This window comes from Cyclopterus lumpus, chromosome 4, assembly GCF_009769545.1.
Source record: "Cyclopterus lumpus isolate fCycLum1 chromosome 4, fCycLum1.pri, whole genome shotgun sequence".
NCBI classification, from domain to species: Eukaryota; Metazoa; Chordata; class Actinopteri; order Perciformes; family Cyclopteridae; genus Cyclopterus; species Cyclopterus lumpus.
In genome coordinates this window covers 21,923,404-21,950,893 of record NC_046969.1, presented here as the reverse complement: position 1 = coordinate 21,950,893, position 27,490 = coordinate 21,923,404, and the positions used below count along the sequence as shown (strand labels likewise).

General features: G+C 41.5%; 2 protein-coding genes across 5 annotated transcripts in view; both read right to left on the bottom strand.

Moving 5' to 3' along the window:
- ell (elongation factor RNA polymerase II) overlaps positions 1-19,884 on the bottom strand; it is a 31,295-nt gene extending 11,411 nt beyond the window's left edge. Inside the window, exons 1-2 of the mRNA XM_034529942.1 lie at positions 19,628-19,884; positions 8,281-8,325 (exon numbers count right to left, since the gene is read on the bottom strand). Coding sequence (XP_034385833.1) covers positions 8,281-8,325; positions 19,628-19,762 — 180 coding nt within the window. The 5' untranslated portion in view covers positions 19,763-19,884. The remainder of the gene's footprint in view (positions 1-8,280; positions 8,326-19,627) is intronic.
- Positions 19,885-20,506: 622 nt separating this feature from the next.
- fkbp8 (FKBP prolyl isomerase 8) lies at positions 20,507-27,262 on the bottom strand. Of its 4 annotated transcripts, XM_034530985.1 has the most exons (10): positions 26,839-27,068; positions 26,314-26,582; positions 25,945-26,114; positions 25,696-25,784; positions 25,228-25,448; positions 24,723-24,895; positions 24,567-24,644; positions 22,382-22,522; positions 21,896-22,011; positions 20,507-21,428 (listed from the first exon to the last, which is right to left on the bottom strand). In XM_034530985.1, exons 1-9 carry the CDS (start codon positions 26,973-26,975, stop codon positions 21,925-21,927), a joined length of 1,365 nt encoding a protein of 454 aa, XP_034386876.1. In that variant the 5' UTR covers positions 26,976-27,068; the 3' UTR covers positions 20,507-21,428; positions 21,896-21,924. The 4 variants fall into 4 exon arrangements, with proteins under 4 accessions (XP_034386876.1, XP_034386878.1, XP_034386875.1 ...); XM_034530987.1 differs by lacking the exon at positions 26,839-27,068 and adding an exon at positions 27,122-27,262 and having other exon boundaries at positions 20,507-22,011; XM_034530984.1 differs by having other exon boundaries at positions 20,507-22,011; positions 26,839-27,067.
- Between the last annotated feature and the right edge of the window lie 228 nt (positions 27,263-27,490).

The window sequence follows — 27,490 nt, the reverse complement described above, 5'->3', positions numbered from 1 at the left end:
GTCGGAACACTTCAAAATGTCCAACCTACTCTAAATAAATCCGTTTTTTTAAAGAACAGGACAAGCCTTTTAGTTCAATAAGAGTTACATTATTGACCACGCTGCCATACATGGGTTTTCCAACAATCTTTTTTTGGAGCTGTATGTTATAAACATCTGTAAGACACGCACCGAGAGAGGATGACTAACTGCACTCCACACCCTATTTGTAGACTTAAACTCATTTCTCTTTTTGATGCATTCAGTACTATAAACAAATGCCAGCTCTATTGCTTGAAAACCTGGCTCTGACTAGGCAAAGCTCTGAGTAAGCCGCAGGCATTTTCTTGCTGGCTTCAAAAGACACTGAAAAACCTCACGAAATGCAGCCGAAATCTGCTGCCTTATATTCCTCCAGCTTATTTATGCTAGCAGAGTCTGTGCACTGCAGAGTGTTCCCAATTATGTTCCCGACGTGCGATCGGAAAGAACCGCGGGTAAATTACAGTAACAGAGGAACCGTCTCTGGCCTTTTTCGACCAGTTATGCACACCCTATTCTGCCCCCAGCTCCTCCCACACTGCAGGTGCTGCGTTCAGCAGACCACAGAAGAAGTGGAGCTAGCCACAACCGAGCCACCTCCGCAAACCTCTAATCAGACAGCTGCTGGAAGTGACAACCGGGTTGCAGATGCTGGCTTTTTGCCATATGATGAATCTTGCACTCTGAATACGGTTAACAATGTAATACAGTGAACAGAGGCGTGTCGGTAATCTTCTTCTTCTTTAGGAGAGAAATGTAGGGAACAGCGCGGGCGAGTCTACCCGATTCAAAACCTCAAAATAGTTTAAACACCCCGTCATTAGCATATGTATTCACAAGTGGAAGCGTTTGACAAGTTCTGAAGAGAAGCACGCCACTTAAAAGGTAGTTTAAGACCAACAGGGGGGGGGGGGGGGGGGGGGGGGGGGGGGGCGCATGAATTAAAGCGGTGTCACAGCCGAGGACGGTGCATCACACAGAGTCCTCTTGAGCAACTCATTGCCACAGACCTAACCCAGATCAGAGCTCAGCCAGTGACTCACTGGCTTCTTCGTCTTCTTCAGTGCAGCTGGGACTGACATGCGGTCGGACTATAGGCAGCTCTGTTAACAAAAGGTCCCAACACGTGTAAAGGCTGCAGGTGGCCTACTAAATAAATAAATACAATGTCCTTTATTTGCCCTGCTGGAAAACCTGTGCTCTCAGTGGTCCTTTATGCACCACTCCCAGTGGTCCTTTATGCACCACTCCAGTATAACATGACACACATGTTTACCTCGTACAGGTAAAGTCAATAAGAGATCACATTTGAAAATACAACCGTTATAGTATTAGTTTGTCGGTAATTGTCATAATGATGATAATAAAAAAAAGTCAGTTAACATAGGATACAGACGGCGCTACAGAATGCTGGTCGGTACACATTTGCCATGGCAGAAGATGGAGGTGGAGACTACTTAGAAGAACAAATAGCGGCTGTATGCTCCTGGCAACCATTCACGTTGCAGTTTACATCAACGTCTGTCCAAAATGTCAACCACCTCCGTCATTTTGTCCCATTAGATATTTGTGTGACGTTGTGTTTTGTGAAGTCACAATGACCTTTGACCACCAGAAATCTAATCTGGTCACCCTGAAGTGGATGTTTGAGCCAAATTTGAAGCACTCCCTCAAGGCATTTCTCAGATATCGCAGACGGACGACCCGAAAACGTTGTGCCCTCCGGACGTGGCCGTCGTCAGAGCGGTAAAAGAAAAATATATCCAAAAACTTAGATCCCATCACAAAGGATGGTCTAAAGAACCCTTCTGAGGAGCCGACCTGCCTCAGGGTAACGAGAACCATTAACATTAGTTCTGCCCGTTATTGCTCTTACTACACTAAACCACTGAATCTATGGAATTCAACCAGCCTGTGGAAAAAGAGGAAATACTTCTGGATAGCCCAGTCATGACACATTTACCCAAATATTCACTTGTATCTCTGCTTTAAAAACAATAAAGATGTCCTTTAAAATTACTTTTTTCCAGGACCATTAAACATCTTGCAATAGAGCTCCAACGGTGAGTTTCATACACTGAATAAAAATGATTTATATTTGATGGTGGTTACAACATTATAGCTATGGAATTGCGAAACAATGGTATATGAGTCCATATCATTTATTAAATTTTTTTTTTTTTTTAAAAGTCACGTTTTGTCCGTCACGTATTACACTACCCACAATGCTAAAGCGTAACAGCACTCTGAAGGAGCTCCCCGATACCATGGACAGTGAGGATGCGCGCTCGGCCAACGCGGCGGCTCGTTTGGAAACTCCCTTCTATATATTACAAGAACAGTTTACCCCAATTTGTTTCTGAAAACATTTGAGGTAAAAAATAAATAAATAAATAAAGACCTTCATTTGCTGAACGGTTAGTTTAAAAGTTTTCCCCGGGAGATTACAGAGGCAACGAGACGGCATTCGCAATAATTTATTGGATGAGTAGTTCCTTTAATCTTAAAATAACAGTCTTGTACCTTTTGCGTTTTTCTCTCCATTATAATTTTTCTCCGACACATCTCGTAGGCGATTGGCTTGGTTGCATTCGGAAAAAAAAACCTTTTATTAATATTTTTATAGCATTGTGGCTAGTGAAATATTTAAAAAGTCATTTTCTTACTGTGTGCGGTTAGTGTTGAGCCCTACGGTGTTTGTTGTATGGGGGTGTGAGCAGCCGTGTCCAGTCCCAATTGTGAAAAACCACATTGTAGGAAACCATGACGTCGTATGAGACGCTGTAACTACGCCGTTGTGTTGAAAAAACACCTACATTTACAGCGGACGCTCGTGCTCTTCTAGAAACACAGAGGAGATGGGTTGAGTGTGTGAATCCAGAGATGATTAAGAGGGAGAGGAACTGACAGGAAGGCAAAGTACAGGGGAGTGACTCAGCTGACTCACATTGTAGAGGGTGAAAGAGTGAGAAGAGGATCCTCCACACCAAATAGCTCAGGCTCCAATTCAACAAACGTTGAGTGTTGAAACCACGACGCGCATACATGAACTTACTTATCCGTGACAAAGTATTCGGATGAAAGCCGACACTCCCTGGTTAGTCGTGAGTGGAGATTTCTTTCCTCTCGTGTGTCTTTATTGTGAATCTATATTACACGACAGCCTCGCTGTGCACTTTGAGACCAAGCCATTTAAATGCAAGCCATACACACTATCTATATTTTTTTTTAAAAAGGTATGTTCTTATGGTCATGACATGTAGGTCATAAGAACATATGTATTACCATAAGAACATACCTTTAAAAAAAAAAGAAATATATATATATATTTTTTTTTAAAAAGGTATGTTCTTATGGTCATGACATGTAACGTGTTACATTTTGCTTGACGTTTGATGTCCATGTTTTTGTGTCAGAGGGTCCCCTTGAAAAATTGGATGGCGCACGTCGAGGGGTTTGAATTAAAACAACGGGGATAACGGGGCCGTGGCTACGGTTACTTCCCGCTAACACGCCTTCATTAAACTAGCCGCGTTCCCTTAGGAAAATCTACAAAACCCTTTCGTTAGAAAATCGGTTTAACTTGCAAATTTAAAAATAAAAAAAAGAGCCTCAAGAGCTTTCGCCTGCTGTTGCCGGCAAAACAGAGCAATGGAAGAAACAAGGCAGCAGTGCACACTTTAAAAGAGCACACAGAGAGATTACTTCCAACACTGGATGAAAGGCAGGGACTGACAACGAAACAGTCCATCTCCACAAGTAATAATCCCCTTTATATAGCTAAATGGTGGAAGTGGATTTTTTTAAACAGGTGTTCCAACCACCCCCTCCTTGTTCAGCCTGCAGCTAGCCTCATTTTCTCATTCTGTATGACATCCAGCAAACAAAGCCTCTTTTTACGGTTGGGGTAGATGGAGGGCCGACCCCCACGCACTTCGTCTCATCCAAGAGCAAGGGGGGGGGGGGGGGGGAGAGAGAGAGAGAGAGAGAGAGAGAGAGAGAGAGAGAAAAAGAAAGGAGAGAAGCAAAGAGACAGGAAAAAAAAAAAGAAGAAAAAAAACTAATCAGACAGAGGCCTGACACACAAAGACGACGTCAAAGATGATGACAAAGGCTGTCTGTTCGAGTGGCGTCACCTCACGTCGCCCCATTTTCTTCTTCCGTTAAAAAGCAGAACACGCTGTAAAGACCGCGACGGCCAGCTGACACGCATGTGTGATCTGCGTCCGAATGACCGATCTGGTCAGTCGGAGAGAAAAAAAAACATACAGGGCCTTCTCTATTTTTACATTGCTTGAAATATGCATCGTGGTAAGTTCAGAAGAGGGATGTGGCTTACAATTATTTTAGGAATAAGAGTGTTTTTACCAATTAGTCCAATAGTCGATCCATTGAGTAATCAGATAAAATAATTTTGCTTCAGCGACGAGAAAAAGTAAAAATGTACAAAAGAGAAAACAAGATTGATTGACCTACCAACTGCTCGCTTCCCCCCAGAACAAGCCACACTTTAATTACTTAAATAGCATCCACTATTATTAGCTTGAAAAATTAAACCCAGTTAAGGCGCATCCTAACAATATAAAATGTACTTTCGCTCAATACTCAGTTGCTTCAGCCTGAGCCAAGAATATTAATTAATTAGTCTGTGGTCTTTGGCTTGTGAAGAAGAAGATGAAGAAAAGTGAGATGAAAATCAAACTAAATGGGCAACACTGCTGGAGTGAAGAGCCAATCAGAGAGCGCCCCGCGACAGACAATTAAACATGCTAACTAGTGCAACAGCAGTGGAGAAGGGTCGATGAGAGTTAATGCTGCCGAATACGTCACACAGCCCATGACGGATACTTTAACCACATACGGTCAACAATGGCATGTCTAACGTTCAGGAGAGGCCGACACCAGAGTGAGTCAAGGCTTCGCCGACCGGGTTGAGGCTTGAGGCGTTTTATGCAGCCCACGTATTCGTCTCTTTGGCCTCTTAAAACCTGAACCCAAACCCGTCCCCCCCTGTCAAACACCTTTGCGTCTGTTTAAAAAAAAAAAAAGGTCTTTAAAAAATTCATTCTTTTTTCAAAGATGAAAGGAACTTGCTATTTGTGCGCGCACACACACACACACACACACACACACACACACACACACACACGCACACACGCACACACACGCACACACGCACACACGCACACGCCTCCGCACACGCCAGAGCTCACTGCACCAGATGAATGAATATGAGTGAATGAATGTGGGAGTGCATCGTGACAGCCGGCCCCCCCATCTGCTCTGTAATTTAGCCATTTTCACACTTCTGACTGGTATTCTGATCTCACCAGTAACAGCTTCTCCTCCACAGTGAACCTGCTGCATCAGTAAACAGCGCGCCTTACTTTACTTTTTCAGCCTAATGTTTACACATTTCACTGCCTACGACAGGAGCCGGAGATTGAAAATGTAATGCTTGGAGAAAATGATAAAAAATAATAATGGAAAGAGTCTGGCTCTCTGCAGGATCGCAGTGTTCTGCACTGTGTCGTTGCACAAAAGTATTGACGGCAGGACCTAATGTGTCAAGACTCCTAGAGGATGCTTAAATAATGACTTTATTGTAAAAGTATAAAGCGGCTACACCAACATCGATATAATGGCTTAGAGACAGATTCTTCCAAGAAGACAAAATGCACACAAAGTTGCTAAGCTGCTGCCACCGCCTGAGGTCTATCGATGAGTTTGGAAAGCATCAGTGGACTCCCCCATAGCAACACAACCCGTTTTAAAAATACATTTAACAACTGTGTCTGCTTGTGTGTGTATTGCACTGCAGCATTGACAGAATGAGGTGTTGGCACTGTCAGATGTTGTGCTATAATGTGACTGCGGCCGTCTGAGCAGGTTATGCTTTATGCACCTGTAGGTCACAATGTAAACAAGCCACTGTTCTGGTTATCGTTTCTTGCATTCCCAACAGGGAACTTGTATTATTCAATTATTATTCGTAATCAATGATGAATTGGGGAGAGCCTGCTCCATGTTCTTGCTGAATCATGAATAAAAAAAAAAAAAGACGATATTTCATGTTCAGCCAGTCTTACAAGAAAACTTGTTTTTGTACAACTTTTCTTTTCACAGTTTTGGCCATCATGTTATTTATTTATTTTTTTGAGCGATAACATTTCCCCAATGTCATCGCTGAGATATGGAGGATGAGGCAACTCTAGCGTCGTGCGGAAGCACTTTGGGGGTAAACAACACACCGATCCACCTCAGCAAATGGATACATTTGCAGAAGTTTAGATGCTGACTGGCGTAGCAGGCAGCAGCTGGTTAATAATTAATCACACGGCTACCGCAAGGACACACATTCAACCGGCTTTTGTCAATATGGTGCCAACCGATTCATATCACATCTGATGACCTATGTAAAGCGCAGAGTAGACAGTAGGGAGGAACGTGAACCCGTAGGAAGGGAGGATTGAGAGGGATAGAGACATTTAATAAAAAAGACAGATGCCAGACATCCTATTAGAGGCATTGTGAGCATGTTGACAGTTATCTCCAAAGCAGGCCTATTAGGATGTTTTGGACAAATCTGGATATCCGATTAAGTCTTTGGACACACTAAGCTAAATAAACCAGCACTCTGGATGTCAAAGTGAACTAAACTTGCCAGCACAGAACTGCTCACGTCGGAGAAGGCAGGCTCACACATGCACTGGCACCTCAGTGTGAGTTTTGCCATTATCATAAAACATCCAGGTACCAGTTGCAGAAAGGGGGGGGCACAGTTCCTCGCATTCTAGGACATAAAAACGATGTTTCATTCCCACTTGTTCCGTTCCCTCGCTTGGCATACTTTGTGTGTTTACGGATTCGCCCCGATAGCAGCAAAGAGGCAAGGCAGGAAGGGACAACTTCAGCATAGCTGCGGTAGTGAATATCAGCAGCCACGAACACCTCCGGGTTTCCGTCTGCTCCGTCTCAAGCTGCTTTATCACATGTGCCGTTAGCATTGATTATAGTAAAAATGGTGGACACTAGACGGCAGCTTTTGATCACAACAAATCCTTCAAGAGATGATTATCAAATACCTTCTGCTAGTTTTTGCTAGCTAGTGGTTACCATGTGTGATAACTGATTATTGTAAAACATCAGTTGTTCCCTTTAAACCCTAAGATTGCACACAGCTCACACTGGCGTCTCGTACTTTTTCTGTTAGCTAACTTGCTAGCTATATCACCACCACAGCTTGATTAATGGATTATGTCTGATATGGTTAAAGGTTTCCATCTGCAAATGACTTGGTAAATACAGTCTGAGCAAATAACCCCTACATTATGTCCCGTTACTTCCAAAGAGTCGACCTTGAATTTTCCCAGAATTCTGCAACCCTACTCCAGAGAGGTTTCAGAGAAAGTAACAACTGAAGGTCACGTTTCATAATCTCTCAAAGCTCCTACTATGGGCAGAAATGTGAGTCTGTTGACAAAAGAACAAACAAAGATTCTCCAAAGAATACAAACAAACATTATCCTTCCTTCATCTTTCAATACTACACCTCAGGCCAACACATGAAGAAATACTGACAGAACAAGTGAGAAGTCATGAAGAACAAGGCAGTGAACGTGACATTTTAAAAAGGAGGTTTAGGAGTATTTTTCCTGCCATGCAAGAGATGTTGAGGGGCCGAGTTGACAAGTGGCACTTAAGGAGCCAAAGTAAAATAAACCAAAACGTGTGCTCAGTCACAAGGAGGCTGGGGAACATTTGACTGATCAGGTCTCAGTGTATTAAGGTCAAGCCATGATGCACATGACACAAGTGCATCATGAAAATTTCAGCGCATCTTTGCCAACATCTTTGCCAGCATCTTTCTTGCTACTCTCTAAGGCCGACACAACAAGACATAGCATTGAAGTGTCATGTTTTGGGTGGGTGGGTGTTGGTTGGTGGAGGGTGTGGGGGGGGACCTGCAGCTGACAACAGTGTTAGTTTAATCACATGACTTGTTTTTGAAAGCATGCATGTCCGTTGGTGTTTGTGCCCCAAAATGCTCTGTTGAAAGTTAAATTTTCTGTCCGGTCATGAGGATTGTAAATTCATGTCCGGCTCTGGAAACCTGGATTTAGCAACCAATTCATCTGGCCAACTGTAATAAAACCTAGAGAAAATTACTACTTGTTATTATCTTTATTAACAAAAACAAAATTGTATGCAATGGATTGAAAGAGACAGGGAGGGATAGGGAGTGAAATATGTTCTTACCCCTTGGTTTCCATTAAATCTGATCAATGGTCGCGATGACAGGACCTACAAAAAAAGACAACAGCATTGTTTAATAAATTTCACATAAAAGAAAAAAAAGAATCATCATCATTTAAGCAATTCCCAGAAAAAAAACATTTAAGGTTCCCATAATGAACTGCTGACACAGAACATTTGATTAAGTCTGAACATTTAATAAGATTAAAACCAAATAAAATGAACAGAACTATAAATAATTGCAAATCTGCAATAGCAATCTAGAAAAGCTTGTGGGAAGCTATGCTTGTTGACTGAGATTTTAGCCACAGAGAAACCTTCATTTTAATAGCGTTTTCTAATCAAAGTTTTCACATGGAGACAAATATCCCCTCGTTTTAGTACCGTGTGTACTTGGACGAGTTTACTACCAAGAACAAGCCATTACTTATCAAATCAAAAAGGCACGCTCTGGTCCAGTGGTTAACATCCATTCAAAACTACGTTATTTATAACACATTTATGAGAAACGCTTTCAGTGTACAAAAAAAAAAAGAGAAAGAAACTGAAAGCTGTAAAAAAAAAAACATGAACTACTTTTTATACTCTGGACGACAAGATAGCCTACTCAAGATAATTACAATTGGCAGATTAATGACCTCCTGCAAGTTATGACGGATGCAGGTAAAAGAGGAAGGGCCGAGACAGGGTTTCAAGACTCCTCTTTCGGGACTATTCAGCCGTTTCAGTATCAGATCCCCTGTCCTGCGGGGGTTCCCTGTGCTACCGGTTCATCATTTGATTTCTTTTAACTCTACAGTCCAAGTTTCTAAGTAAATCAAAAGACAGAATCCCCTTAATTTCTCTAAGATAGATCTCCTTCAGATAGGCGAGCAATAGAGCAGCTGTACTTCTAAACCGAAGTTTAAATTGTTGCCATACTAATGTGCTGATGCTACTGAGACAAAGCAGCGACAGTGAGCGCCACACTGTTGCTCACACACACACACACACTCTCTGAGAAAGGAGCCAAGCCAAAACAATCTGTCTTTGCAAAGTCAACCTAACCTGTATATTCAAGAGTGTTTGTGACACCAGAAGCTATTTTTAAAGATGACGAACTCACAGCGCTGAATATCATTCTATTTCAGAAACAAGAGAAAAGAGTTGTTAAGGAACTTTAATAACATTGTATTTAATAAGCGCATTTAAGCAAGGGGATTGAGAGAAATATTTAAAAACATACATCATAAAAGTAGACAATAAAAAAATCTATCAAATGTGATCAAGAGAGAGAGCTAAATAATTTTTTTTAAAAAAAGGTCAAGGGAGGTCACGCCTGTTAAAGACATAACGTGCTCGGTATTGCCGCCTGATCCCGACCCAGATAAATGGATCACACATACAAAGATGGCCGAGCTTCCGTCCTCTGTGCTCCTCCACTTACACCAAAACTTTAAAAAAAAGTCTAACATTTTTTTTTACAAAATTCTGCGTTTGGTGTCGTTTACACGCAAACAACAGAAGCCATGTGGTCAACATTAAAAGTATGAGCCGTTTATTCTCTGTAATGGTGGAAGTATTCTCATACATTTTTGAGCCAATGAATCTGTTCCGTGTCAAGAGATGTGGAGAGGCTATGCAAATCCATCCCAAAGGCTGTTGCAAGATTAATCGCATTCAGGGCCTCACAGCTTAGCTGGAAATGCCAGAATCTGAGTTATGATTAAGGCAATCCAAGGTTGTAGCATGTTTAATACCTTTATACACATACACACTTAGCCACCCCTCTCTTCACCCCCACTCAATAATTACCATCCACTCCCCTGCACCCACTGTTGCAAGTAGCTAAAAAGTTTAAATTTGTATAATATGGCTATTATACTACTACACCATTCCGGCATTTTACACAGACATTCATGGTCCCCATAGGATGATCAACCTGGCTTTGCCTCTCGCGCCACCACCAGGTTGCCAACTATTGGATGGATTGCCATGACATTTGGTACGGACAGTCTGGTTTCCCCTCAGAATGAAGTGTAATCACTTAAACTCATGGCTGAATGGCTCTGTGTTTAGTGCCAATTACTGTGGCAAATGTTAGCGTGACAACACACTAAAAAGGTGAACATGGTAGAATTTAAACCGGCTTGTTAGCATGTTGACATACTAATGGCAGCATTTAGCTAAAAGCACTACTCTGCCCAAGTAGAGACCGTCGGCGCTGCTCGAGTGGTTATAGCCTGTTACTCTCGTTATACAAAGACATTACTGACTAGCATGTTGCGCGTGATAATGGTTGCCGACACAGTGTACTCTGAAATGGCAATTCACCTCGCATAACCCTTCTCGGCCCAAATAAATAAAATTAGACCCAGACAAAAGAAATATAAAGCCAACCGTCTCATTAATCTTACCAACATTATAATATAGTTTCACTCTTCCCCCCCCCCTCCGAGCGCTGAACACTGAGCCTATCCAGGAACACCAGACCTTTCATGGAGCCACATGCACTCCCTGGTCTAACACGGCACCAGTTTTAGCACTCCCACCCGCTGCCCTCCCCCCTCCCATCGCCCCATCCCAGCACTGCTAACGTAGTGCTACCCTCAGCCTGTTCATTTGAATGGGCTGCTGACATGTCACTATTCTCTGGGACTCAAGCCCAGAATGTTCCACAGAGCTAACCTGAGGGACGGAGCGCTGGCCCCGACCATGCATCCACGACAAGGCTGTGGCTGTTCCCACACACTGGCCAAGCGGCAACAGATCGGGCGGGGGGGGGGAAGAGATATCAGCTGGACGTGGCGTGGACCTGCAGCCGAGCAGCCCGTGATAAAACAGAACCGATGACAACGTTGCTCCAAGCCGGTTTGCCCACTTCATTTCCTCGCAGTATTAACGCGGAAAGATTACAGCAACACGCACCTCAACGTGACCTTTAACTGCCTGGCGTTCACATTTTCAACTGCTGCAACACAGAATCTACAACATATTAGTATCCACAACTTCACATGAAAAGCTCCTTTTTGCGCTTCATGGTCCAAACATCAGCCACTGAAAATAATATTTAGCATGAGTCCAATAACGCAGTCACAACTCCTTTGTGTAGAAAAATCTAAGTTCATGGTTGACCTTGAAAACAGGAGTTGGTAACTTCCTCACATTTCCTCGGCAGATGAAGTTGAATCTATTCTTTTCACAAGAAATTTCAAGATTTTTATTTGCCGTTTGTGCCTGGACCAACAGTTCAGACACATTGGAATTCTTTTGCAGGGCTCTCCGAGTCAGCGTTTCAGAATACAAGATATAAAAGAGAAAAAGAGAAAAATACAAGATGGCTTTGTCATAAGTGTTCCAATATATTCTTAAGAAAGTTGAGGTAAAGACTGCATTGAGCTCAATCTCCTTGGCCAACAGATGTAAGCATTTTACTATCAAAACTAAGTTGTGTTAATCAAGTGTATCAAGTTTTATAGGGTATAAGATGTGCCACGTCTGAGGCTCTCAACTGGCCCATTAACAATAAATTGCAAGGCCACGAGGGTATTTTTACTAGCATGGTATGAATTCACTTTTTTGAAATGCAAAATATACAAGCTAGGAGTTTGTTTATTACAAGAACCAGGGTGTAATTCATACAAAAATGACCAGCCTCTTATTACAGACCAAACTGACACTAATATTATCTCTCTCACACACACACACACACACACATATCTCTCAGGTTGCACTGCCAAAGGATTTCTTTGTTTTGTAGTAAATGCACACAGGAATAGCCATGTCTAAATCCCTGTGGGTATGGCTGTGGCACCCAAATTGTCAGGTGTTAAGTTGCAACACTGTCATACTGATGAGACGCTCCACCTGTCTAGGATTTCAGATGTAAAAAGAGCACTTTGTGGCACGCAGTCTCCGTGCGGCTGAACTGGTACTCGGTGCCCCTACTCTTAAATACGCAGTGAGCATGCCGAATATGTCCCGTGTGTAAAAACATGATAGTCTACTCCTTCAAAATATTTTTGACAGAAAAGCAGCAGAGGAGTGTTTGAAGCTACACGCTTAAAATTGGACCTACTTATTGGTGCATTTACTGTAACTTGCATTTCATGTCTTTATTTAAAAAAAAATGTTTTAAAACATTAACAAACAAACTTTGAAGCTTTTAGTGTTCCATCTCAATGCTGAACTACCTTTGATCTGGTGCTCGATATGAGAGCGTGGACCATTTCTTTGTTGCAGGGATATGATCAGTACATGTAGAGTCTGACACTCACCACACACACTTTAAATTTGGAAATTAAATTGGCTTTTTAATTAAAAAAATATATATAATTCAGTTGGTTATGTTTTGCTTGTTCACATTTATGCTACACAACATCTGCGCATGCCTTTTTAAAAAAGGGATACGCCATTGTTTTGTCCAAACCGCGACATCTACCCTGGAGAACTCAACTTCTGGTGAATATAAAGCATTATACTTTCACTTGGATGCGTCGCTGCTGAACTTCTCTTCTACCACTCACTTCAACCCAGAAAAAAAAAAGAAAAAAAAGTTGGGTGTTGGGTACTGTGTCATTTATAGACATCAAACAGAAAGCTTCAGCATCACTTCCCCCAAACTAAAAATTCACTAGAAATTCTTCGAAAAAGCTGACTTCAAGTAATTTGGGGCCGAACACAATTTAGGTGAAAGTAAGTGATGACTTGGCAGACAGTCAAAGCAGACTAGAAAAGAGAGACGTCACAAAGCCAAGAGCAGGGGGTGCAGCAATTTCACTAAACTTCTTACAATCTCAAACTTGACTTAAACTCACTGGTGTATTATAGCCGCTCAATGTAACCTTATGGGGCTAAAGTTTTTACTAAAGACAGACACTTAACAGAATTACCGAGAAGGCAAGCGTTGCCGGTGCGATTAAAAACAACGACGGACAAAAAAAAAAGGTGCCCCTCGTCACCATTTGGAACCCGGGTTATAGATTGCGGTGCATGCCCACGTTGGACGACTCTGCATCGATGCAGTGACAGATCATCATCGGGGCTTGTTGACAACTTGATGTTTTGCTGCTCCGTTTCAGCAATGCTGGGCTGACGGATAAAACAACAAAAAAACGTGCAAGCAGGCTGAGAGTCGACGACGGCGTCGTTCTGTCGAGAGATGCAGTGACGCGCAGAGGAAGGGAAACGTCCACGAGCCGCTACGCCAATTCATGCAGCGGGCATTCAGGAAGTGCCTCGTCTTATATTACAGACTAGGGATGCAACGGTACCCCTTTTATCAGACCGAGTAGAAGTACTCTGACTTATTGCATTTACACTGCAATAAGACTGTACAATAAATCACCTCTGGCCAGATCCTCCTCAAATGAACATCAATAAACCTGCACTGCTTTCACTTTATGCACACTGTATACACCGTCATTTTTACATTTTCATTTCCTGTATTATTTAAATTCTTAAATGTAATATGTCCTGCCCTGCCATTTTATTGTATATATGTAAACATGTTTGCTGCTGCTGCGTTACTAAATCTCCCCGTGGGGGATGAATAAAGTAATATCCCATTTGCATTTGAGAACTTGCCGATACCTCGGAGTACTTAATAATACCATTACAGTTCTAATGAATATGTTCCTCACTTTCTGACTAACAAATTAAAATCTACAACATGAAGCTGTTGCTGACATTTTAACACTCAACATGCTGTTTTCCTGATAAAGACCGACCACAGTAGGAGTAAGAAAAGTTAATAATTAAACGTATAATCGTTAGGAGAATTATATAAAAACAACAAAAGCTGAGCAAAACAGTTTGTTATTGAAAGCACTTTCTAAATAAGGGACCAAGATAAATATAACAAAAACAGCCGATAACACGATTGAAGTTGTTGTGTAAACAAACCATTACCATTTTACATTTTCTGTACTTCTCCCAGCGATCACAGAAAATGCATGTTCATAAAATCAATGAAATTGTGTGTCACAAATGATCATTACATCAAAAGGCCTGTGTCACATTTTAATGACCGTGAAAACATCTTTTTTTTTCTTTTTTCTCTCATTTGTTGTTGCAAAACAAAAATAATTATACACCAAAAAAAAAGAGAAAAAAAGAAGCTTGCTTATATAAAAATTGCTTCAAGTACATCGATTTTCATGACAAAGAGCTGCATAAAAGCCGAGCACATAAGACCATTTCATTACTGATGTTAGCACTGGCTTCAGGTAATTAGGCTCCCCCGGTGAGTCAATGGTGTCTCTGGCTCATTACCCGAGTATTGCTACCTGAATATTTTAGTGCTGCGGGACTTTGACTTCTTTGCAGCTTGCCTTGCTTCTATCAAACTTTCCTATTAAATTATGCAACTCCAGATGGTTATATACTGTATATCTGTTATTTAGAGGCATACGTTATGATGCCTCGTCTTGACATAAGAAATTTAGTTAGTGGAAGTGTTTGACAACACTAGCAAAAATAAAAAACACTTGGACTCAGAGAGAGGCACACAAGGAGAGATTGCATTTTGAGAAGAGAGAAATAGGAATCTCCCTTCATAGTCGCTCTTTACGAATACAAAAGGAGCCTGCATTGACTTTGCAGAGATTCCTTCAAGGTTTGGCCTAATTCAAGTTTTCGGAAATTGACGCAGCAACCACTCAAACATCAAGTCTGGGCATTTGAATGTTTTAGTTACTCTTCTACTGAGTGATGTAACAGCCTTAATAGGGATGAAGGCTATCTGCATACATGTGTTCTTCTTCTAGTTCCAGTCAAAATGTTACACATTGTGCACCAATACTTCTCAAAAACCACAGATACAGGTTTGTGAATGATCTATTGGAAAAGACACAGCAGGTCGGGGAGTCTGTTCCGGGTTCAGGTTGACATGGTCCCTTGTCTCAACCCTGCCACAGGCCATACAAACACCATGACATTTAGAGTCATATTTGGCCTTAGTGGCAATGGTCATCTCTTGCAGTGTCCCGTGATCTGCTGAAACCGGGGAGTCAGCATTCCTTAAATAACCATAGCACTGGCTGACCAGCGTCAGGCAACAAAATCCCCTCGCAGTCTCCATTACTTCCCATACCGTTCCCATAGGGGTCGAGACAGGAGGTAGAGTGCAGCCAAGCGTAAGAACAAAACTGACTTGGTGTAAACGGACCTCCACGGTGAAGCATATAGCCCGTCACACGTACTAAACTGAGAATTGATCTTCTGCTGAACAAAACAAAACAAAAAAATATTTTCACAATACTGAGGATGTCCTCCACGTAAAGACTCAAACGACTTATTCCATATCACATTCAGATGAAAACAAATGAGTTTCCTGAGATCCATTTTGAGCAAATCAACAATTTTCCCTGGCATGGCATGTTAATTGCGTCAAGCTACAACAACAACAACAACAACAACAACAACAGGTATCTCTGGTCTGTCACCAGGCTGCATTTTTAGTTAATGGGAGGAATGACGGCCATTATTTTAATTCCAGACACCAATTACATAAGCCAATGCCAACCACAAGATGGGTGGCACTACTGTGATTCATGTCCTGAAGAATGTACAAGTTCATACTCCCAGTTTATAATCTCTGATCCAGCACCACAACAACCAAAGTCACATCTTTAACCATTCATACGAGACCACTCGTATCTCATTAGTGCAATACTGCTGATTTGCCACGTTCTGCCTGTGAATGTTCATTTTAGATTTTAATATTTTAGTTCAATGCTTAGGCTTTTAAATTCTGTGGTACCACTGAATCAAACTGTTCAATACTGTGCTGTAACAGTCACCCAGAGCCATACTTATAAACGTTTATCTCCAACATTCAGCTCGATGACGTTCAAGTAGCGTTACTCATTTCCTTGCTGATGTCACAGACAGTAAAAAAAAAAAAATCTGAGTCTCAGGGCTGCCAGTCCCACAGCGGGAGCTCCAGTTCACTCTGTCCTCAGACAAACCAACAGAGGAACCAGCTGACAGTCACGTCTCATGCAGGAAGCCGTCAATACACTGAACTATTGCTACTTCACGACGGCTGTTGCACAACGTACTAACTGAGAAATACGATAAGAAATACTCGCAGACGTTCGCACGATTCTTAGGGGCATAACATTGACTACTGGACAGTTTAGCTGAATTAGCTTAGCCGAGCCAACATTTAGCATTTGGTTAGTTTAGCATCAAGTTCTACGATGTAGAAGAGTGTAGTGACTTAACAATGACACTATTAAGAGTTTAACTGTTCCAGCTGTATATTCACTTGTTGCTAGCTAGGCTAGGATTTTGAGATATACTGGCCTGGATTTTAGCTTCCTTGTGAAGCAGAGTTGACACATTTTCCAGTAAAACGGCAACAAAATTGGGGTCATAAACATGACCAGCTTTGTCTAATAACATCCTTCACTACATCACAACTTTTACAGTGAAAAGGTGTGCCATTATGACGCTCTCGTCCTCTTCCTTTATCGAGTTCACAGCTCACTGCTAATGTTGGGTGCCAGCCAGTGTTTAAATTATGAGGAAGCCGGAGGGGCTCAGCTCCTCGAAAACAAACACGAGACACACCGAGCTCAATATAAGCTTGAGTTCGGAGTGGTTAATATAAGAGCAACAAGCTAACTAAACTCTCCACCAAACCACAGGAGTTGCTCATCTAAGTTGATCTGAACTCGGAAGGTAACAGAACATTGCATAAAGCTTTGTTTGTTTTTATTCAGCTGTGGGACATGTCAATATTTGTTGACATAAAACAGACACATTAACACGAGGAAATAAGGAGGCCCAAAGCTTGCATTGATGTTGGCCTTTAATTGTTATCTTTGAATTTAAACACGTTACTATAAAAGCACGCGTTATGAACAGTCGCATGTGCAGCTGCCTGAGGAGACTCGTGTGTATTGTAACACACACGTGCGACACACCTGCGCATGAATACCGTGTGTCAGATGGATGGTTTGATTTATGCGCGTCATCTGCGATCTTGTGAAGATACTGTGACTGGGCCGCCACAAAAGCTGTCAACAGTCACACCAACGGCACTTATGTGCCTGTGTGGTCCTCTGTGTCCGATAAAAAAAAAAATATATATATATTACTGTCTGGTCCAATGCATACAGTGACTTGAAATAGAACCTGTCCAAAGCGCCAAATTTGAGATCCCATCCCCCAAGAATACTGCTCTGAGTCGTTACCATAAACGAAGCATCCACAGCAAAACAGACATTTAATTACTCAATAGCCTAGATTTGGACAAACTGTGTAAGAGTTTTAACTGGTGATGGATACGGTGAGCAATAGTGGGTTGCAAGTCTGTACAAGAGGCAATTGTCAATAAAGGTGCATCTTAACTGCGAAACATGATTTCAACTCGCCTCTTTCATCCTCCATGTATTAAACCAACTGCACCAATAAAAAAACAATTTTTTTAAAAACACCTGGCAGACAGAATTCAATTCGCATAACTAAACATTTTTGAATAGATAATTGTAAGAGAATGTGCGTTTAACATGACTTTGTGGATGTGGAACAATGGTGCGAAAAATCAGGGCAGCATTCGACTTCTCAAGGAATGCCCTGCCAATATCAACTCCAGAGAGCCCAAGCAACAAATCACACATGTACAGTCATGAAAAATAGCAACTTATTTCAGAATAACAAGCACGAATGGGAGGCGGTGGTACACATTCGCCTGACACAGGCCTTGAAGCTGGATAGATAGTCTAACTGCTTTGCATAAGAAATATCCAGCTTGTGCGAGGAAGGATACATTAATCAAGTTTGGGCTAGCCAACAAAGTGAACAGGCCATCCTGAATAATCAGCAATGGAACTTGGATGCAGCAGCACAAATATCCCTTGTCGGATGCTTCAGGTCAGACAAAACGAAACAAAATCTACTCTTTTTAGCCGATACTTCAAAAAGCACCAAAATGTTTTAGCAAAAAAACTACAACATAAACAAATATTGTTTACTGCAAAAAACAACAACTAAAAACTGCAATAACATGCATTCAGCCAAATGTGAGAACGGACTACATCTTGAAAAAAAGAAGAAAAAAAGATCCTTAATATGTTACAGATTAACAATATTTTGCCGGAGTAAAACACAATATCTTCTGTGTGTCACACATAACAAACATTATCTCTACAACTAGTAGTCCCCCCAGATTACCAGTCACAAGTTTATTGTTCAGACCTAAAAAAATAAATTTAAAAAAAAAACAGCTGCAGTCACTGAGGCTGGAGATAAGGCCCCTGTCCCTCCTGGCCTGCCAGGTTTTCCCTGTCAAATATTTATAGAAGCTGAAACGTTAGATGGCCAACATCAGACCTATACCTCTCCACTCGAGAAGCCAAACAAGAAGCAGCAGCAGCAGCCATTTAGGAGAGCAAACCTTCAAGTCAACCCTTCATTTTTATTTATTTTAGTTTGTTTTTTTAACTACTACTTGTCACGAAAATGTGTCGAATCCACTGTTCAGTAACTTTGACGCACTTCTAAAAAGCTGTCAAGTGAACGTGAGCCTTTAAATGGCAGTGTGGGGGCCGGGGGGAAGGAGATGGCCATTTTTCGCGTGAATACTGGTACTTTTCCAAATTACTCACCATTTTGTCATTAGATACTCAAAACAAGCCAACACTAACTTTGAGTTAACCGGAAAAAAATTAACTCATTTGAAAAGACAGGGCATATATATATATAAAAAGATATATGTCCAGTGGTAACGTTAGCTGTTAACAGTATGTGTGGCCAGCTGCTAGTTTAGCTAGCAAGGTTTGCCAGATTTTTTTTTTTCTCCCTTTTTTTTTTGACAGCTTAACAAACTTTCTGGAAACATCTGTTCACGCCGCAGAAGTGCTCGGTGTTTCCAGTCGAATTTATTGTTGACATTCCGGTGAGGCAAGTTTCACACCCAGTTTAATTAAATTTAATAAAAAATAAATAAATAAATTAAAAAAAAAAAAAGAACTGTCACAATTTCCAATACAATACAATGAAATAACTAACTGTGGGGGCTCAGGCTCCAGATAGTACCGAGCAGCGAGCTTCAGAAACGACGTTTTTTTTTTTTTCTCCGGTGTTCAACAGTCGGTTCTCGGGTGTAACTGTTCGGCTACTTAAAAACATCCACCACCGCCAGTCCGAGGTGTTTTTTTGTTAAAGAGCTAACCAGACACTTAAAAAGGAGGCAAAAACTAGCCAGCCTCGAGCCGCCTGCCGAGGCTGTGTATCGCAGCATGAAGACAGCAGCAGACAGAGTGAGGGAGGACTGACCTCACTCGGTCTGTCACACAAGCCGCCCCGGACGGACTTTCAAACGTAAACCCAAATGTCACGGTGTCGGAAACCGGCCGTTTACCTTGCCGCTTTGGTAGCCTTCAAACGCTCGCAGCGCGCTGTCAGTGAGTTTGACGTGAAAGACGGAGACATTGCTGCCGTTGCTCACTCTTCCACAGGACAGTCCGTAGCACTGCTCCTCCTTCAGCGCCGCCATCTTGCTACCGTTCCCACCACGCGCACGGACGCACTCTGTCGTAAACCCGAGAACTCCCGTTGCTTTTCAATGAATATTCAATGACTGGTCACAGATGATGAAGTCACTGAGCAGTAACGAGGCCCTATATAGTCACATGTGTAATATAACTAAACTACGTTTGCTCCGCAGTATATATATATATATATATATATATATTATAATGCAATAATACAGACACAAACTACTGTTTAGTATTCTATTAATAATCGTCGACTTTTACTTCTAAATCGGATACACTCATTAATCATTTGTTTATTGTGATTTTGTAATTATATGTTTATAGTTATTAATGGGTGACAAAAAGATGCAACTTTTCATGGCATTGGCATCAGTAACGCGTAGGAAGTGGGAAACGATAGGTCATCTGATTGCGTCAGAGAAACGTCAGTGTCTTAAAAAAAAAAAGAAAAAAAAGAAACGCTTTGGGAATGTCCAGAATATTTGGGCATTTCCAACTGTAAACAGATGTAATAGTTGAAATGTCAAGTGTGAATATTTGCTGTCTTGTCTTAAAAACAAAAGGATTGTTTAATTTATGTGCAAATAGGACTGCATTCATTTTAATGGAAGATGTATCTGTCATTACATATCTGCATTAATATTTCTCAATTCTCCAAAGCCATTTTTATTTTTTAAATCACTGGACCCTTGTCACTGATACTTAGCCTGAAAACAAAAAAAAGGATAAAAAGAAACCGTGGCTTGATGAGACACATTTTATTGTGATAAATATAAAATTAACAAATACAGGGAACGCTGGGAACTTCCTTGACCACCTCATTTGCCACCAACTGTGTACATTTTTAGAACGTTTGGCTCCGTAGGAAGACAATCTATTCTGAAGAGGCCACATATTCATTAACTGTAGGTAAGAAAACAATGACATAACAGTGGAATAAACACTTAAACGTCATTTCTGGAAATACTTCACAGGCAAAACATGGAGGGAACTAACAAAAATAAATCAATACATACACAGACACACATTTTACTTGAAGTGTCAGCCTTCAACATTTGGTCTTAATCATCAAAAAGTGAGGTATAATTGACTGGAATTGAATAATAAAAATAAACTGTCCTCCATAGCCACATCTCTCAGAAACGACGTACCATTATCTGTTCGTGTTTCAAATGTAATAAGTGCATCTCTATTAACAAAAACATTGTAATTTAACACATATTGGACATCCACTTCTTAAATATATGTATACATTGTGACCAAGAATATATAAACCCCCGGCATTAATGTTGATTCATGTTATTATTGATATTGCAGTTGACAGTGTCAGATGGGGGGGGGGGGGGCAGGCAACAGTTTCTTGTATTTTAGTTAACTGCATTATTTTGTGAGGTGTTCATTATGTGTTTTCTCCTCTACGGACATATAAAAAAAGAATTAGGTGGATACAATTTAAGGAACACCTTTCAGAATAATATCACAACAAACTCCAGCCTCACTACGCACCATTGAACTGACTCAGCACAACAATCGACTTCCACAACAGAAGATTTGCATTTGACCGTGCAGCCGTCTGGATTCTTCTGCTCCTTTTGTGCCAAGCTGTGGACCTCGAATAATTGAGCATCTGCATTACACCAGTCGACATATATGAAACATTGTACCATAATTAAAACAAAGTGAAATCACATTCTCTTAAAATAGGAATTATTAATTAAGCTGCCCATTATGACGCTTTAAAACTATAGCGTAACAAAAAGGACCATATCACAAAAGCTATTCTTAATTAGGAAAAATATACGTAAATAGCTCTCATCTGAACCTATGGTAAATTATTTTACATTTTCGATGCTCAACTAAATTTCAGCTTTAACTCCGAACGACGCAAAACAATGGCAGCAAAAGGAAAAACAGTGTCTGGCAACATGACGGATATGCATAAACCTACACATTTATAATGTTGGAGATACAGCGCCCATATGTAAATATTGATGTTAAAATATTTGCCAAATATAGTTCTCAAACATAGCAGAGAAAGGTGAGTGACAGTGACGAGGCAACAGACCGACCCTTGACCGAAGGTCAGAAGGCACTGCCAGATGTGCTTCTGAGTTGAGGCTCACATTTCAGGGGTTTTTGTCAAGCTCATCACCGGCGTGGTTCAATTTCTAGCAGCTATGACAACGGATAATGCTACACCTCCAATGGCTACCGCAGTGGCACCGAACAGCCATTTCCAGCTGAGGGCCTGGGGAAATAAAAGGAAGTAGAGAAGGGATGTTAGGTAGGTGGTAAAATATCAAGACAGTCGAAAGCTCTAAGAAACACATTTGTCTAACATATATATATATATATATATATATATATATATATATATATATATATATATATATATATATATATATATATATATATATACACACATATACATATACACACACACACACACACACACACACACACCTGTTGCTCCTTGTTAATCATCACACAAAGGCTCCCTTGATGATTACATACATATCACTTAAAATAAAAAAAACTAAAGTGCATGAGCATCGTGTGATGATAAACAGAAAGCTATACTCAAACCCAAAACTGCTTTCTCAGCGAGTGACGCTCACCCATGTCGACTTGGCCCGGAGCTTCTGAGAGCCGCCGCCACTGCTGCCGGGGTTACCCAGCATCTTCTTGTACATGGCCTGCTCAGCTCCTCTCAGCTCAGAGTTCTTCTTCACCAGCTTGGAGAGCTCTGCGTGGATAGTCTACACAGAAGAGACAAGGCAAATAGGTGTTGCAGGCTCCAGTTTAAAACACCCCGCACACACACACAAACAAACAAACAAACACGGCCTGCCGTTTAGCCCACGTGTACACACAACTCCAGAATATGGGTTTAATTACTGTTCCAACATTGTTTCAGATCTGAGTCACTTCACTGCTCTTTACAGTGACTCAGAAAATCAATGCATTACGAAACAACTCAAATGTTGATGTTTTGTAAATGAATTTCAGAGAAAGTGATCACAATCAAGAGTTTATAGCAAAGTTTACTTAATAGGAATATTTGAGGACAGTCTCACAGAAATCGCCCCGGAGCTACATTGCATCACGTGTAGCATCTTCACTTCACAGAGAACAACAAACACTAAAACACATCCGACGTTGTATTTAAAGTGCCATCCTTCAACATGTGGTTTTAATGATCAAGACGTGTAGTATCATTGAATGAATCATACAACAAACTCTCCTCAGCATTATTCATAGCCTGATTCAAACTATATTCCAATATGTCTGTCCTTGTTTTAAAAAAGGTAAAGCAAGTACATCTACTTTAGCTGCTGCTTAAATGCAGGCTTTGATTCAATTATATGGTACTTTGTTGTATTTTATTTAACTGCATTACTTTCTGGAGGTGGCTGCCTCAGTGGTCACTCCACATAAAAGGCAGCAGGGCTGCATAACATCACTTGAAGCGAACGTCATGGAGAACAAAAAGGAAAATAAAGCGTCACCGACGTGTTATAGACGAAGATATTGACCTCAACTCAACATAACATAGAAATCAGTCAGCGCCTAAGCTTGTCGTTCTACTACTTGGCCTGTTTGACAAACAAGATCAGAGGATATTAATGACAATCTGTCCTGACAATTTGTTTGTTCCTATAGAAGAGCAAGCAGATACATTTACAGCCACATTGTTTGAGCAGTTGGCACCACTATTGTGCAATCAGCTACCCACCAAAATGACACGACTCGTCCCCGGGGCAAGGATTAAACGGGCTAAACAAACATGTAACATCCTGTCCCAACAGCATCCGAGGATGTCTAAACTGGAACTGGCAAGCCTGTTTTGTAATGTCAAAAAGTAAATAAACCCCTGACAAATAAATCTCTTCACATCAATTTGAGTAAGGGTGTGAACAGCAGAAAGCAGTGTAAAAAAAAAAACTACGTCAGACAAGGTCAAAGCTTGAAGAAGCGAGAAAGTGAAAGAGTCAGAGAGAAAGAGAGGATAGCGTCACTCTCTCACTCTATGACACCTGCTTCTGTTTAAGACCGCCTCATTGATTATAATGGGAGCGTTCTGGTATTGTCACTGAAGCACACCCACTGTTCTTGCTTTTAGAACATGAGGTTATTTAGGGAGTCTTTTCATTATTAAAGCACTAAGAGGGAAGCCAATGTTAACATTTAAACAGCTAATCTCTCTCCAGTGTAACATTGTGTATTGACAGAGACATCATTGCAAACATACCCTCGGTTAACAGCTATGTATTGACACATAGGCAGCAAGGCCCTGACAGTGCATACAATCTACAGCATGCATGGTTTCCATGCTGTAGCAAAACGTTGTAGTACATTATATTTAAACGTGCCGGAGGAACTACTCAAGTGGGGGCCAGGCCATGTGCTGTTTGACAGATTGGTGTAGGACTCAAGTGGGGGATTCTGGGCACAACTACCATGCTGCTGCAACTCACAGCGAATCCAAGTAGCCCACACACACTGAGCAAAGTTCTGTCAAATGGCCTTGTGTAGCCAAGGAACCACATATACCCGACTGTATAAGCAGAAGAACAGGAACAGTGGCTAAGTATTAGATATGGCTTGGGTGCAGGGTAACCCTATTTACAGCATCAACATGAAAACAGATCCTCTGAAATGATGAATCAGCAGTCCACCTGACCTTGCACTACAAATTAAGTGATTTTATAAATTACCCAATGGCGCCATCTAGTGGTCATAAGAACAAACTGCAGTTTTGTCATACAAATAAAAAAGGAATGTGAAGAAGCAAAAAGGTACCTTGTTGCTTGTTTCCAACTTCAGCGCCTTCCTCAACGTTTGAATGGCTTCTGAATATTCACCTTGCAAGGCTAGTACCTTGAGTGAAAACACATAAGTTTGAGAAAAACAATCCACCACGGACAAATAGATAAAGAAAAGAAAAAGAGTGTGTACCTTGCCCATTCGGAAAAGTGCTTTTATGTTGTCTGGCTGGTGTTCCAGTGCTGAGACGCAAGATTTGAGTGCGGCGTCATAGTGGTCCAGTTTCAGCTGAGAAGCAGCCATGTTGTTTAAACACTTCACTCTGACATCCATCAGTTCGTTTTCCTCCTCTGGACTAATGTCAACTGCAAAAAAGTAAAAGAAACCACAACATAAACAGACCTAAATCATGTCCACCAGTGAATCATTAATCATTAACATGACTGAACATTAGCCAAATGTATTCCCTGCCAATAATCCTCTAATTATTTCTGCATTATTTATAACCATGTTGAGGAAAAGCCCCATCTTGTTTTGGGGATAATCCTAAAACTTTCAAAGCTACAAGATTCTTTTATTATCATTACACAACAGGGTTTTGCTACAAAAGGCAATTTGTCCTTAACCTCCAAGTACAAAGCTGAGGGACAGAACCCCCCCCCCCCCTTTGGCCCCGACTCACAGGCCTGCATCTCACCTTTAGAACTAGATTCTGTTATCTGCAGGGCAATGCTGTACGAATTCACTGCAAAAGCATAGTCCCCACGCTGATAATGAACGTTGCCTCTTTCTCTCTTAAGGCTGGACAGGCTGATCTTTTCTGGAGGGGGCAACAGCTCCAGGTCTGGGGCATCAGTAGCTTTCAGCAGTTCCACTTCTAGAGATAGCTCAGAGTTGGGCGGAACCTCAGGCTCAAGACTGGAATTGTGAAGAAATATAGTCAAGTTCAGGAGGGAAATAAGATAGATCAATCACTAGATTACACAAGTCCCAAAGAAAGAGTGATTCACAGAAGGGTTCAGAACATCTAAGAACAGAGCTTGTAGAGCAAGTAAAGTTGATTATGTTTTGTTCAAATTAAATAAAAGGGAATTTACATCAGTTGAGTATGATAAAAACTGCAGTTTATAAAGCATTTAGCAGTTGGATTCAAGCGTGTCTCTACCTCCCCCGGACACCATATGCATATTTTGCATTGGCCTGGACGAGGGCCTTCTCTCCCATGTCCATGAGTTGCACTGTTAGATCCAGAGCCTGAAAGGAAAAACAAAATCTCATGCAGTAAGATATGATGTATACAAGGCAACACTAACTGCCGTCAGCAGGATGAAGCAAATTAGACATAAGCTGTTGGGAGAATGCAAAATCCCTCCATTTTGCCTTTCGAAATGTATGTCAAATTGTCAATCATTACCTGGATGACATCTCCGTCTCCGAGAGTGAAAGAGAGGTCAGGCTGCTCTTCCACAAGTGTCCCGTCCGCCAGGTATGTTTTAAGATTAATCTTTACATTCTGTCCTTTCTGTGGCCGACTGTCCCTCCCTTCCCCAGACTCCAGGACCTTTTTCTTCAGATGGTCATTACCTGGAGACAAATGCAGTCACGTCAATTCCGGTCAACAGTATTGATCACTGCCACTGTGGCGCAACCACAGGTCAGAGGGAAATCACAACACCTAGAGCTCCGGGCCATCAATATTAACTTATAACTAAAACACCATCTACAGGAATATATATTCTGCTACAATCTGACATGTTATCGTGGAGCTTTTTTTGTGACATACCTAATACATCCAGCCATTCCTCCACCGGCCCTGGAGTGTCTGAATCCGAGTCTGCATTTTTATATTCAGACTCATCGGTGGTTCTCCCTTTCCCACCCCCGGCATCTTCCAGAGGAGGAGGGTCGTCGTCGATGTCTTCTTCATCTAAAACCTCGAAGTCCTCTCCGCTGTCCAGCAACGACGCCCGGCCACTCTTCTTCACTGACGGCGCACTGGCATGGTCATCAGAGGAGTCCATGGTTACTTCTTGCTCAGTCATTTGTGGAATACTACAAGGAAGGAGGTTAACAATTACAAAATAAACTGGAGTACCAACTGAAATCCAATGTGAAAAGATTCAACGCTGCTATATTTAACGTTAGGTTACATTAAGGGGGGATTACGCTTGAAACCGTGCGAACACAGCATTTAAGCTAGCTACAGCTTACACTAAAACGAGTCCAACTGACATCCGAAATCACCCAGTAACGAGTCGCTCAATATTAATTAACTCATTTCAAACAAGACCACAATTAAAAACCCCACCCGTTTACGGGTTCGCCACAGCAGTAATGTTGTATTTTGGTGAGCAGAAGCCGAGCTAGCCACGCGTTTCCAGAAGTTTCTGACAACTTAGCCGAGGAAGTTGACGACAGCGAACTAGCAGTTAAGCTAGCTGTCATCTCGTTAGCTAGGTAGCATAGATAACGTTAGCTGATGCACAATAAGTGACATTTTTATCTCGTCTTGCAACGAACCGCTTGCTCACGTCGACTTCAGTCAGAGCGTCATATGTGATAAGCCCTTTTATGCCACAATAACACCGTACCTTCGCGTGCTGTCTCCGCAGAGTCTTGTTTTGGTCCTGGGCAATCTCTCGGTCTTTTAACTATGATGAAGTCAGTTTGCTGTTGGGTGACGCTAGTTCCGTCGGACCCGTATGTGCTGCTGAATACAACATGGAACTGACTTCGGCAAAGTCTCCAGCTCATCACAACCAACTGCTTCCGGTTAACCTCGACCTCTTGTACTTCTAATGGCCCTTTTTCAAGCATATTCATGTTTAACCTTCAAACCGAGGACCGTAGTTATAGTTTTTAATAACAAAAACATATGTACTAATCTTATATCTAAAGCACACAATTTAAAATGTAGGCTTATTTGACTGAGTGTGACAACATCTGCTGCCGATTCATGA

Excerpts from the sequence above, each read along its gene's own strand:
- fkbp8 (XM_034530985.1), bottom strand. The coding sequence starts at position 26,975 with ATGACAGCTAGCTTAACTGCTAGTTCGCTGTCGTCAACTTCCTCGGCT. Across the intron at positions 25,785-25,944 it reads GAGACGGAGATGTCATCCAG|GCTCTGGATCTAACAGTGCA; the intron begins GTAATGATTGAC and ends TTTTCCTTTCAG. Across the intron at positions 24,896-25,227 it reads AACAGAATCTAGTTCTAAAG|TTGACATTAGTCCAGAGGAG; the intron begins GTGAGATGCAGG and ends ACTTTTTTGCAG.